Below are 12,798 nucleotides of genomic sequence, written 5' to 3'. Positions count from 1 at the left end.
TAAAGACCAGTCAGAAGAGTTCAGAGTAGGTGAGCAGAGGTGACCTACAAGGCTAAGGAAAGAATGCAGAATTCCCACACAGGAGTTAACTTAAAAAAGAAAAAGAAAAAAAAAAGAGGTTACTAACCTTTAACCGTTAAAGGCATCCTCCTGTATCCCTAATCTTTATAGGTTCAAATCAAAATCAACATATCACTGCCCCAACCTCATCATTGGATTCAAGATTTAATTTAATTAATTGTATTATTTTAAAATGAATAAAGCTTTTTAGAAAATTGAGGGGGAAACTTAGCTACTAAAAATGTCTGTGAAGTACTTAGTATTGATGTTTCTTTCAAACATGAAAAGGGATGGAGAAATAGTACAGAAATTAAGACACTTGACTTGCATGAATCTGTCCGAAGTTCAAATGCCCCAAACCATAACATCTGTGGTCCTAAAGCACCACCAGAGTCACTCCTGAGCACAGAGATAGGAGTAGCACCAGTGTGGCCCAATCCCTTATCTCCACTTCCCATTTCAGCAAAAACAAACTATGGGTCAGAGAAATAGCATGAAGGTAGGGCATTTGCCTTGCATGCAGAAGGATGGTGGTTCGAATCCCTGCATCCCATAACGGTCCTCCGAGCCTGCCAGGAGCATTTTCTGAGCACAAAGCCAGGAGTATCCCCTGAGCACTGTCGGGTGTGATCCAAAAACCAAAAAAACAAAACAAACAAAGAAAAAACCAACAACAAAGAAACCCAGAAAAACAAAAATATAAATAACTCTTGGGGCTGGAGCGTTAGCACACTGGTAGCACATTTGCCTTGCACGCAGCTGACCCAGGAAGGACCTCAGTTTGATCCCCAGCATCCCATATGGTCCCCCAAGCCAGGAGCAATTCCTGAGTGCATTGCCAGGAGTAACCCCTGAGCGTTACTGGGTGTGGCCCAAAAATAAAAAACCAAAATAAAAAGCCCAAATAAATAAATAACTCTTGGGACCAAATGAGTAAAAGCAGGTTTCATTCCTGCCATTGCACATCATCCCCAGAGCACTGAGCCTGGACTAGGCTTGAACACTGCTGGGTATGAGCCAAAACAGCAACAAACTCTGAAAAGTTATGTCTTAATTACAAGTTCCACAAAAGTAGTCGCCCTGGTCAGTCCAGTAGTCCCATTCTTTATTCATGGCTTCAGCTTTTATGGTTTCAGTTATCCAAGATCAGCCAGGGCTTATTGCTGGCTCTGTGCTCACAGTTGGTAAGATTCGGGGACCATGTAAAGTGCTCGGGATCAAACCCAGGTTAACCACATGCAATACCTATCTATCTCTCCAAGCCTTCTCCTGAAATTCTCCTTTGTTCCTTTTTTGTTTGTTTCCTGGGGGGCAACTTGACTGTGCATAGGACTTACTGCTGACTCTAGGGATTATTCGTGGTGGGGTGCAGGGAACTATACGAGGTACAAGGGATAGAAGCTAAGTCAGTCATGGTCAAGGCTATACCATCACTCCAGTTTGTCCCCATGAAATTCTTTTCTATGGTAAAAGACAAAGCACCCAAACCCTTTCTTTTTCCTGCAAAGAGCTTAACCTTGGCTCAGCCCGAGAGTAAGAACTCCCCAACAACAGGGGTGGTCAGTGGGGACAGCTTCCACATAGCACACAGCCAGCGGACCTCAATGCCCAGGCAGTCTGACTCTCCACACCTCTCACCCTGCTGCGCCAACAGGTACAAATTGATATGCATACAAGAATGCATGCACACACTCTGCTCACACACATGTGCATGTACAAACAAATACACATGCATAAGTTGACCTCTCTCTGCCCAAACCTGTCCTTCCTTCTTTCTTGCCTCTTCTCTCTTTACCTACAAGAGCATCTTTAATAAAGGTATTTTTGGGGGTACTTTAGGGGGCCATGCCCAGCAGAGTTCTGGGATTACTCCTGGCTCTGTGCTCAGGGGTCATTCCTGGCAGTGCCTGAGGGACCTTGTGGGATGCCAAGGATCAAATCCATCAAACCTGTGTCAGCTATTTGCAAGGCAAATGCCCTACCCCCTGTGCCATCACTCTAGCCCCCCCAAAAGGTATGTTTTGGGACTGTGCGTTTTACTTGCAATCCTAGTGAATCCAGGAGTAAAGAAGAAAGTAATATTGGAGGTTGAGGTACCTTAGTCCTCTAGAAAAACAAATAAACTTAGGGCTCAGAATGCAGCTCAGCAGGAGAGTGCTTGGTATGTGAAAAACCCCCATTTGATCCTCAGCACCACAAAACAAACCCAAAAAAACGCTCTTGATGGAAAGGGATATAGCTCTTTGGTGTCTTGTTCAAAGACGAGAAAAGGGGGCTAGAGACATAGTACAGTAGGGAAATAGTTGCATTGCATACGGCATTCTAGTTTGATCCCTAGCACTGCATATGTCCCCCAAGTCCCACCAGGAGTGACCACTAGGAGCAGAGCCAAGAGTAAGCCCTGAGCACTGCCCCAAAATCAAAAATAAAATAAAATGAAAATAAGAACTTTTATTTATTTATTTTTGGTTTTGCAGCCACACCTGGTGATGCTCAGGGGTTACTTCTGGATCTGCACTTAAACATTGCTCCTGGCTTGGGGGACCATATGAGACTCTGGGGGATTGAACCTCGGTCCGTCCTAGGTCAGCGCATGCAAGGCAAATGCCCTACTGGTTGTGCCACTGCTGCAGCCCCAAAATAAGAGCTTTTAACCTAACTTGTATCATGTGCTTGCCAAAGCACTCAGCCAAAAGCAGCAAGAACACAATATAATTAAGACCTGGGGGCGTACTACAAGACAACATACCTGAACTTTATAAAAGATATAAGGTCAATCCAGGTCCCACAAGCCTGCCAGAAATGATTTCTGAGCGCAGAGCCTGGAGTAAGCCTTGAGCACCACCAGATGTGACCCAAAATCCAAAATATATAATATATATATATTTATATATATTACCCCCCAAAAAAAGGGAAAAAGGAGATGTGTGGTGAGCTGTGGCAAGCAGATATCACATAGAAATGTAATCTCTGGTTCAATGCTGAGTTTCTGAGACAGCTAAAGAGAATATTTGGAGGGGAATAACAATACGGTGTGACATTCAGAACTTTGACATATCTGTATTCAGTTCAGGAGTGAGGTGATGGTCTGACTGTTGAAGAGAAGAAGGTTCTTTGTCCTAGAATATCCACATGGAAGGATTGAGGGATGGATTGTGCTGTTTGAGTCTTAGATGATTCAGAGGAAAAAATCAGCCTTCTCTATTAGAAAGAGAGATGGATGAAGCATGAGGGGCAAAATGTTTTCCCTCACTGAATCTAGGTGAAAGGCATACAATCTCAAGATTCTATACTTAACAATTTCCTTTAGGGAAAAGGGAGGATTGGAAATAGAAGACTTAGAGTCAGGTATTTGACTTTCAAAAGAAGCACATGCCGGACATGCATGAGACTTGAGTACAATCCAGACTCCACCCAAATCAAGAAAAGAGAAAACCTATCCTTGTTGAAAAGGCAGTAAGGTCAGCCAGAGAGCAGGTAGGGAGGAGGCTGAAGAGATAGATGAGACTGCTCCTCCCTCCCGAGGACCTCCAACCACCACCATTCTCCAGAAAACATCTGACAAGGACCCAGAAGGCCAACGACCTACTCTACAGGTCCTGAGGGGTGCTGTTCAAATCCTTTCCAGAGGCATCCAGATTTATCCCTTCCTGGCCCCCAATGAACTCAACTGAACCTTCACCATCCTCAGTGCACCCCCCACATGTCGTCCATTCTCCTGTCTTGCCCACACAGTGAGGAGTCAGAAACACCCACAGCTCTCTTTGTATACCCAGCAGAGAAAACCACCGGCTCCCAAGCAAGTACTCAAAACAAATCTTGAGCCAAAAACCTGCTGTCCCTCCTCTATCCCAAGGTCTGATAAGATGGGAACCAGTCTCGGTACTCCCCAGCACATTTTGGCCACTATCTCCCTCCTACGCCAGCCTCTGGGCTGAGGGTTGTCTCAGTCACAAGTGACAGAGCTTAGTCCAAAGACACCCTTCAAAAAAGGGTGTCTAGATCCTTGGAAAGACTGAGACCAGAGTCATCCATTCTCCCTGCAGCTATCCACAGCTCTGCCTGAAAATAGCTCTCACAGGCGATATGTGGTGGAGTGAAGGAATGCATTCTTCATTTCCAAACAACCATTATACATTGTAATGATCCAAGAAAAGAGGGCAGGAAATCAACTCAAAAGGCTGAAGAGAGTCCTGGATTCTGTCTCCAGCACCACATAGTCCCCAAGGCACTGCCAGGAGGGATGGATCCCTTGAGCACTGAGAAGCAACCCTCCAGGACTGCCAGTCATGTCCCTAAAACCAAAAGGGGAGAAGAAGAGACCCAAAGAAAATCAAATTGTAATATTCTCATAGACATATAATCATGAAAATTGGTCAAGAATATTGGGCATAATTACATTTTTAAGTTGTTTCTATTTCATAAGCTCAGATATTTTTCATCTTTTAGCACCTTAAAATGGGAAGTCTTGGGCCCGGAGAGATAGCACAGCGGTGTTTGCCTTGCAAGCAGCTGATCCAGGACCAAAGGTGGTTGGTTCGAATCCCGGTGTCCCATATGGTCCCCTGTGCCTGCCAGGAGCTATTTCTGAGCAGACAGCCAGGAGTAACCCCTGAGCAACGCCGGGTGTGACCCAAAAACCAAAAAAAAAAAAAAAAAAAAGAAAAAAAAATGGGAAGTCTTGTGTTTCTCTTCCTTTTTTTCCCTTTCTTCTCTCAAATTGATATTTATAGCCTCTAGAAGGACTCTGCCCATTTTTTGCTTGTTTGATTTTTGCCCCATTTTATTTTTTTCTTTTCTTCAAACAGAGCCACATAACTTGAACCATCTTGTTCCGCCTCACAAATTGAAGGGGAAATAATGGAGGGTACCATGACTAAACAGTTGTATGATCACTAAGTAAAACACCAAATCCAAAGCCAATGACAACAGAATCGATACCCTCTCTACAACAAGTTAGACACAGAGGGGACCACTTCTACTAGCAGTCTGGGGGGTAAGGGAGGAGGATGTGGGATGCATGCTGGGAACGAGGGTGGAGGGAGGGCAACTTTGATGATGGGAATTCCCTGATTCAATATTAATATATACCTAACATATTACTATGAAAGATCTGTAATCCATTTGGTCAAATTAAAAATTATTTTATAATTAAAACAAAAAGGAAAGTCTTGTATTGGCCATGGCATATACTCACAGAAGGATAGGCAGAGACCCTGAGAAGTGTGAGAAAGCTCCACACATGATTCTATTACCTACCAGAGACCTGCTGAGCTCTGTCCGTAGAGGAACTACAGAGCAACCAAGCTTGAAGGAGGAAGCATGGGTGGCTAATTAGGATCCAATAGTCTGGCCCTAGCTATGTGTCCCTACAGCAGGCCCTGCCAGGAAGAGAGCCTAGTTTGTCTCTTGTATTGGTTCTCTCCAGCATCACCAATGAAGAACAATTCTAGGAGGAAAAATCAATCAAAGCAGCAGGTTTACTAAGAAATAATCTATGTTGTCACCTCTATGAAAGAAATGCTAGTTTCTGGGAAAGAAAGAAAAAATAAGTCTGCTAACAGAACCTCAGCTTATAAAAACAAATCTGATGGTTGCCTAGTCTACCAAGTTACCTACTCTACTGATTTGCACGTCCAATATACACAAACATTTCTTCTCCAAATCACCCCCACAAAGTCACATAAGCATATTGGATACTTTCAATCTTGGGTGCTCAATATCATGGACGCAATACATCCGCCATTCCCACAGGGCTCTCTACTCTGGGTCCTAGAACCCTTAAGAACCACGGGCAATGCTCTGAATTCTGGGACATTCTGTCTGCCCAGAAGACACAGTGAACTGCAGGAGCTGACTGCCCAGTGATGAGCCACCATGTATTGTCTGCCCGCAGAGGCTTCAACACACTCTTCCCAAAGCAACCACACTCTCAGCTGTCTTTTCACCATGCCTGGGCACTGAGGAAGTAACGGAATTGTTGTCTGGACAACCAAAGCAAATATAAATCTCTTTGGGATTCTATCCGGAAGTGGTTTGTAAATGCACATGTACACTCACTCACACACACACAATTTTTTTTTAAATCCTCTCTTTCCTCCCCACCCTCTCCCTCTCGCTGTTTTGCCACGTGGCGATGTGTGTTAAAAATTCACAACTGGGAAACATTCCACCTTTGGGACTGAAACAGCTGTTGTCTCAGTATTGTTTTTGTTAGTTTTTTTTTTTCCTAACCTACTCTGCTGCTTTTAAGGGTGTTATTTTTAAACTATGTGTTTCATAATATTATTGGAAATGATGAAGTGGGACAACTGGCATTTCAGTGGCAACAATAAAACTCATGGGATCTGGGGGTGATAGAGGATCCCTACTCATACCCATATATGGCAAGACACACAGATGTCCAGGTTTACCAGAAACAGCAATCCCTGGGCCCAAAAGATAGCTCAAAGAACTGCAGCACAGGTCTTTCATGTACAGGAACTTGAGTTTAATTCCCTGCTCCCCAAGTACTTCCACCATGGCCCTGGTGACTCCCAGCACTGTTGGATCCAAGCGACACCATATCACTGATCTGAGCGTTGAATTATCTTATCTATATAAGTGGTCTGTATGCCATCTGGAGTGGCCCCTGAAAGGGAGAAGGGGCAAGAGGAAAGAAGAGAGGTAAGGGAAGACAAGGAGAGGAAAGGGAATTTACAGAGACTTCCTAGGCTCTTCACATGTGAGACTAACATGAGAAAACCCACCCATGAAAACAATGAAAGCTACAGATTAAGAATAGGAACCCCAAACAGACCCAATATTCTGGAGTTCTTGGTTCTTCTCCGAACAAAAAGCATTCAGAAACTGTTCCAGAGTTCTGTCAATTCCATCTAGGAGAATTCACCCAGAGAAGTAAGAACTGGTATGAGGAACAAGTGGTTCAAAAGACACAGTACACACTAGTGGAGAGGACACACCCAGGGCCACTCCCAAATTCCCACCTGCAGTTAGAGGAAAACTTCTGACCTTGTGGAGGAAGCAGGGCACATCTGCATTACTCAGGCATGAAACAAGTGGTTCCTTCAATGCAAAGCCTTATCTTTAAGCAATCACTGTGTAACCAGGGATAGGAACAGGCATAGAGACCAGCCTTCACCTCTCCAGAGAGATGATGGTATGTCCATGACAAGATCTATACTCCCTAACTTGCATTATGGGAACCGACTCAACATTAGTTTCCACCTAGAGTGATCTGAGCAAAGCGTGTCTGCTAGGATCTGGGCTGTAATGAAACATCAATGAAGTATGGCAGAGGCTAAAAGCAAGGAGAAAGAGAAGGCTCAAAGCATTAGAGCACAGACTTTGCCTGAAGAAGATCCAGATTCAATCTCTGGCACCATCTGGTCCCCTGAGAATAACTTCCAAGCAACACCAGGTATGCCCCTAAACCAAAGAATAATAATTCAATGGAAATCAGGTAGACAGGCTTAGCCACATGCAAGACTTGATCCAGAAATGAGCCCTCCCAACACAAAAGGCTCCTGTTAAAACACTGACAATTCTTTCTAGTTTAGTACTGACATCTCATCCAGCCTCTGATCCACAAGGTTGGCTCTCAGATCAAGAGAATTTACTGGCTTTGACCTTCCCCAAATGCTCCCTCTCAGATCATCTTCTTATCAGAATACAATCTGCCATATACATCTTGATAGAACAGGACATCAAACCAAAGAACCTTAACAAACATTTGTGTGGCTGATGGGGCTGTTGGACCTTCTAACTAAGATAATCCTGAGATTTATGGGCTAGAAATGTGAGTCACTCTGGAGAAAAGCAGGCCCCACGCGTGGGATGAGAGATGGATGCTTCGCAACCTTCATTCCCTCAAAAAGATCTAAATAGGTCTCTGGCTGGCACAATTCTTTCTCCCAAACTATTCCCAACACAACCACAGCAAAGAGCAAGCAAATCAGTACAAGGCACTGAATCTGGGAAGTCAGTCTCTAAGCAAAGTCTGCTTGACTCTAGAAGATAAGATTTCAAAAGCATAAAGACTTGCTCCAGTTGTTCACCTCCCGGTCTTGCTACTAATTATTATCCTAGAATCACAGGTTAACAGGAAAAGTCATCACATATCTTAGGAGCTCATCTTGGTATTGTTGACCATTGTGAAGAAGTCAGATGTTATTGTGCCCACTTTATGGAAGTGATGACTGAGGGACTGATGCAAAGTGAACTTCTCAGAGGAGAGAGGAATAAGAGTTTGGGTCAGTAGGAAGGAATAAGGAATTCAGGGTCGCTTCCACCTGACTGGCAGAAACATCTAGAAGACAGTTAAAAGTGCAGTATGGACCTTCTCCACTCTCCAGGAGGGAGCAGGGAAGACAACTCTGGAAAGATCTACGGGGGTAGTATTAGTCTTGGTACAATTGAAAGGTGTTTTGTTCCCTTAAAGAAGGTAGATTTATAGGTGAGAGTTTAGGGGTCTTTTTTCTGAAAAGAGGTTCCCAGTAATCTTGGGAACTTCTGGCCTGGAGACTCATCCCTAAACAGAGAAAGTGAAAATAAGGTTCCTATACTGCACATTTAGATGAGGGAGAAAGCATAAAAAAAAAAAATGTCTTTTGTTCCCTGAATTATGCGATGCACAGCTGAGTGGCCTCTGGTTCTCAAAGTACAGCGTTTGGGGGTATTCTGGGAGGCTGGCATAACTGCTCACAAGGATAACTTGGGATTTCTGGAATTTAGTCTGGACTATGTCAGAATGAAACCCACCACTGATAAACCCAATACTGATAAAAAAAAAAGTCTCCGGATTGGGAGGGTGGGCAGGACAGGGCAGAGGGCAGTGTTGGAAGCGGCAGAGTCCATCCCTGGGTGAGGCTGCCCTGGGCCCTAGGGACAGGAAACCCTTGGCCAGGTTCCCTGGTATTCTTGGCAAACTAGAAACTCTGGTATAAATGAGAGCTTGTGCAGGACAGTGATGGAAGAGACTACAGTTCAGGCTCCTGTCCAGAGGGGCTCCCAGACTTCGGGGCTGCTGCCCATGGCTCTAAGCTACACTCTCCTCTCTCCCTCACACTGAGGCAGCGCCCCCAAAATTAAGTTCACTCTTTGCTCCGTCTCATTCTTTAAGGCATGTTGCTTTGCCCACAGCAGGCCCCGAGGCACCAAAGGGCTGACCACACCAGCTCTATGAAAAGAAGGAATTTTAAAATTCCGAGTGTGCACCCTAAAGCCACGACATCGTAACTCGCAGGGAGGTTTAGAGGGGCGCTACCTGCCAGCCCCCCAACCCCTCTGCACTCGGGTGCGTCTGGGAGCATTTTATCGAAGTCCGGGTGCTGTATACTAACTTTTTTTTATCCCCCCTCGGCCTTCTGATGGGCTCTTTTTATTTTTAAGGACAAAACCAAATGCCCCCGGAAAAGTGCCTCCGCAGAGTAACTTCAACTTTCCGCAGGAAGGAAATGATCAAAACCCCCCGCGGGGCCGAGCAACCGTGCCGGGCAACGCCGCCGGGTGCCCAGTCCGCGTCGGGGTGCCCAGAGAAGTCCGGGTCCGCCCGGTCGCATCCCCGCAGCCCCCGGCAGGGTGCGAAGGACTCAGGCCCGCGCAGCGCAGCTCGGCCGGGCGCAGCTCCGACCCGGACCGGGCTTGCTTGGGCCAGGGCGCAGGGCGCAGAGCGCGAGCCGAGCGCGGAGGCGCAGGCTCGTCCAGGGCGCACGGCCGCGGGGCGCAGCACTCACCCCCAGAAGACACACTTTGAGCTCCCGGATCGCCATCATGTGCTCGGGGCCAGGCCGGGCAGGGGCTCCGCATCCTCCGGGGCCTCCGCGTCCGCCGCCCCTCGCGCCTGCCCGGGCGGAACCGCAGCCAGAGCCTGTCCGGGGTTCGCCGGCACCGCCGCGCGCGTCACGTGGCCGCCGCGGCCTCCTCCCCGGCTTTGGGGCTGACCTCGGTCCCTGCCCCTCGGGAACGGCCCGTCCCCCGCCCGGCCGCCCGCGCCAGACACCCCGGGAACGCGCGTCGTCCGGGCGCAGCGCCGCACTTCCTCCCTCGGACCGCCTCAACAGCTGGTGGGCGCGGCGGGGGACCGGGGAGGGGAGCGCCACTGGCACCCTACCAACCCCGCCCCCCCAAGTGCCCCAGATCCAGACCCGCCTAGGGGTGCTTGGTGACTGGTGGGACACGTTGAGGCTTCGCTGGAGTCTAGGACTCCTCTGACAACGGGGTGTCCTCTCGAAGGAGAGTTCTTTTTTTCTGCCCTATTTGGGGGGCGAGGACACACCGGCTGCTCTTAGGAGTTACTCCTGGCTCTGTGCTCAGAAATCGCTCCTGGCAGGCTCAGGGGACCATATGGGATGCTGGGATCGAACCCGGATCAGCTGCGTGCCAGGCAAATGCCCTCCCCGCTGTGCCATGCCTGGACCTTTCAGAGCTGTTTTTAATCTATCCACGGATAGGTCTGTAGTCCTGAGAACATTTGGGGCTCCTGGCAGAAACCAAGTCTCACCCCCATCCCCACCCAGATACTGCTGCAAGAACACAGGGGAGATGGGGTTCCCCTATAATCTGCACTTACGTGCACCCCCCGGGAATTCCTTCTCAGCCACTAAAGTACATTTTGCTGTCTGTGGGTGTCTGAAACAGAAATGCCCTTTTAGGAGGCCTTGTTTCACTGTGGTGATCCTGCCCCTAACTCGCAGACCCAGCACCTGGGAACTGCAGCTGGAAATTTGGGGTTCTCAGCAGCACTAGGGGCTGGAGGAGAAATAGAGGGGCCTGAGGAGAGCCGCTGAGGTGAGATGGTAGAGGGATAAACCTGGAACCCTATGCATGTCAGGCATGTATTCCAGACCTTTTTGCTATTTGCTCACTCAAGAACCCAGGTTTGGGGGGAGCCTCAAAAGACTGGCTCCCAAGCCAGCTCAAGAAAGCAGCGGTCACTCTATATTTTACCAATCCAATCAGAAGGGTCTGTGCTGGATGGCACAGGACCTCTTCTGGTGCTTGAATGCCTTCAGAGCTATGCTCAGAGGTGCTGAAACAGGCATGTAGTTGATTTAGGATCTCAGGCATGTATGTTCAGAGCTCTGTTTTTCAAATTTCTCTAGGACAGACTTCTAGGCTTTTCTCCGACTTTCCACTTTACCTCCATATTGTTCCCAACCCCCAGGTGACCAGTGATCTGGCCTCATTCCTGGCAAAACCTTGTGGAAAGTAAGAGACATTGGGGTATCTTCATACTTGAGACTTCCAAGTCAAGGTCTCCAGCAAGTAGACAGAACACAAACTATTCGAATCATGAAAGGACCCTAAAATGGCAGTTAAATACCCTAAAGATCCCACTTTTCCTGAACAGGTGCAGGATTGTGGGAGGTTGTTCACCCTCCGAAATCTGGGTTCAACTGTTACCAGAGTAGCTATGGACTAAACAGAGGGAAAAGGCACATCAGTAGGACCCATTCTTGGATAAGAAGCCAAAGAAAGCCAGTATCCTACTGGGTCTACCTCTGATGGAGGCTGGGACATTCGCAGACAAACTGACAGGAGAGTACAAAAGCAGAAATTCCCAAGCGTGTAATTTGCAAAGCAGGATCTAGGAAATAAGTACATTTGGAGGACATTCCCAGGTTACCAGGGTTACAAAGTGAGACTATGACTATCAAGGGCAACCTGAGTACTTTCCATAATTATGCCATGTAACCCAAATTCAGTTGCTCCTTGAAAGCTCCTCCTCTTCGTGTGATCCTGTTGAAGCTATCCTATATGAAATATAGATAGAGGGTTCTTTTCCTCACCTGCAGAGCAAACATCAATTACAAAGCTCTAATCTTCCTCCTGGGTCATGTTTTTGAACCTCATAGGTCCCCCTCCTCTTGCTCTTAAAGAGCATGTAAGGTCCGGACTCTTCCCATTGCTGAGCTCAGTATATATTCAGTGTGCCCCCATTGGATATAGAATCCACATCTATGTGGTTTCTTCCTCCATATGCAATTAATCCCCCCACCCCCGCCACTAACCTGACTGATATTCATTCAATTACCCAACCCAAAGGAGGGGGGGTTTAATGGAAATTTTCCAATTCATTTCTATAATCCCCATGGGGGGAGGGAGAAGCACATTTTTCTATCAGTCTCTTACTCTTTTACACCATTCCACTTTCTTTTCTACTCTATGTCTGGGACACTTGTGTAGTTTCTAGGCTCTTCTAAAATAGTTCCTTCTAAATACAGAACTACTTTGGCCCGGAGAGATAGCATGGAGGTAGAGTGTTTGCCTTGCATGCAGAAGAATGGTGGTTCAAATCTTGGCACCCAATATGGTCCCCTGAGCCTGCCAGGAGTGATTTCTGAGCATAGAGCCAGGAGTAACCCCTGAGTGCTGCTGGGTATGACTCAAAAACCAACCAACCATCAAACAAACAAAAATAAAAACAGGACTACAACATGTTATGGCCCTTGGCTTGTCTGCAGTCAAATCTGTGTACAAATTTTCCAAGATGCATACAGTCCCCTAAGCCCTGAATACAGCTGGATGTAACCTAAAAACAATAAATAAATTTTAAAAAAGAATAAAAAATCACTTATACTAGATCTTGGCCAATCCCAACCCTGAGAACCATTTCATCTGCCCTTCCCTCTCTAACCCTAGTAAAAATGACCTCGCTTGTATGTGATGTTGATAAGACTTAGAGTTCTCCTTTACTAAGTGATAATACTGCCTTTGGAGTGTGTGTGTGGGTGGGGG

At 46.9% G+C, this 12,798-nt stretch overlaps 1 protein-coding gene across 1 annotated transcript in view; it reads right to left on the bottom strand.

The window, feature by feature from the left end:
• RAB31 (RAB31, member RAS oncogene family) overlaps nt 1-9,928 on the bottom strand; it is a 149,651-nt gene extending 139,723 nt beyond the window's left edge. The window contains exon 1 of the mRNA XM_049770149.1: nt 9,795-9,928. Coding sequence (XP_049626106.1) covers nt 9,795-9,833 — 39 coding nt within the window. The 5' untranslated portion in view covers nt 9,834-9,928. The remainder of the gene's footprint in view (nt 1-9,794) is intronic.
• Nucleotides 9,929-12,798: the final 2,870 nt, after the last annotated feature.

This window comes from Suncus etruscus, chromosome 3 (assembly GCF_024139225.1).
Source record: "Suncus etruscus isolate mSunEtr1 chromosome 3, mSunEtr1.pri.cur, whole genome shotgun sequence".
Lineage (NCBI taxonomy): Eukaryota > Metazoa > Chordata > Mammalia > Eulipotyphla > Soricidae > Suncus > Suncus etruscus.
The sequence above is the reverse complement of the archived record's forward strand: the minus strand, read 5'-3'. Positions and strand labels throughout refer to the sequence as shown.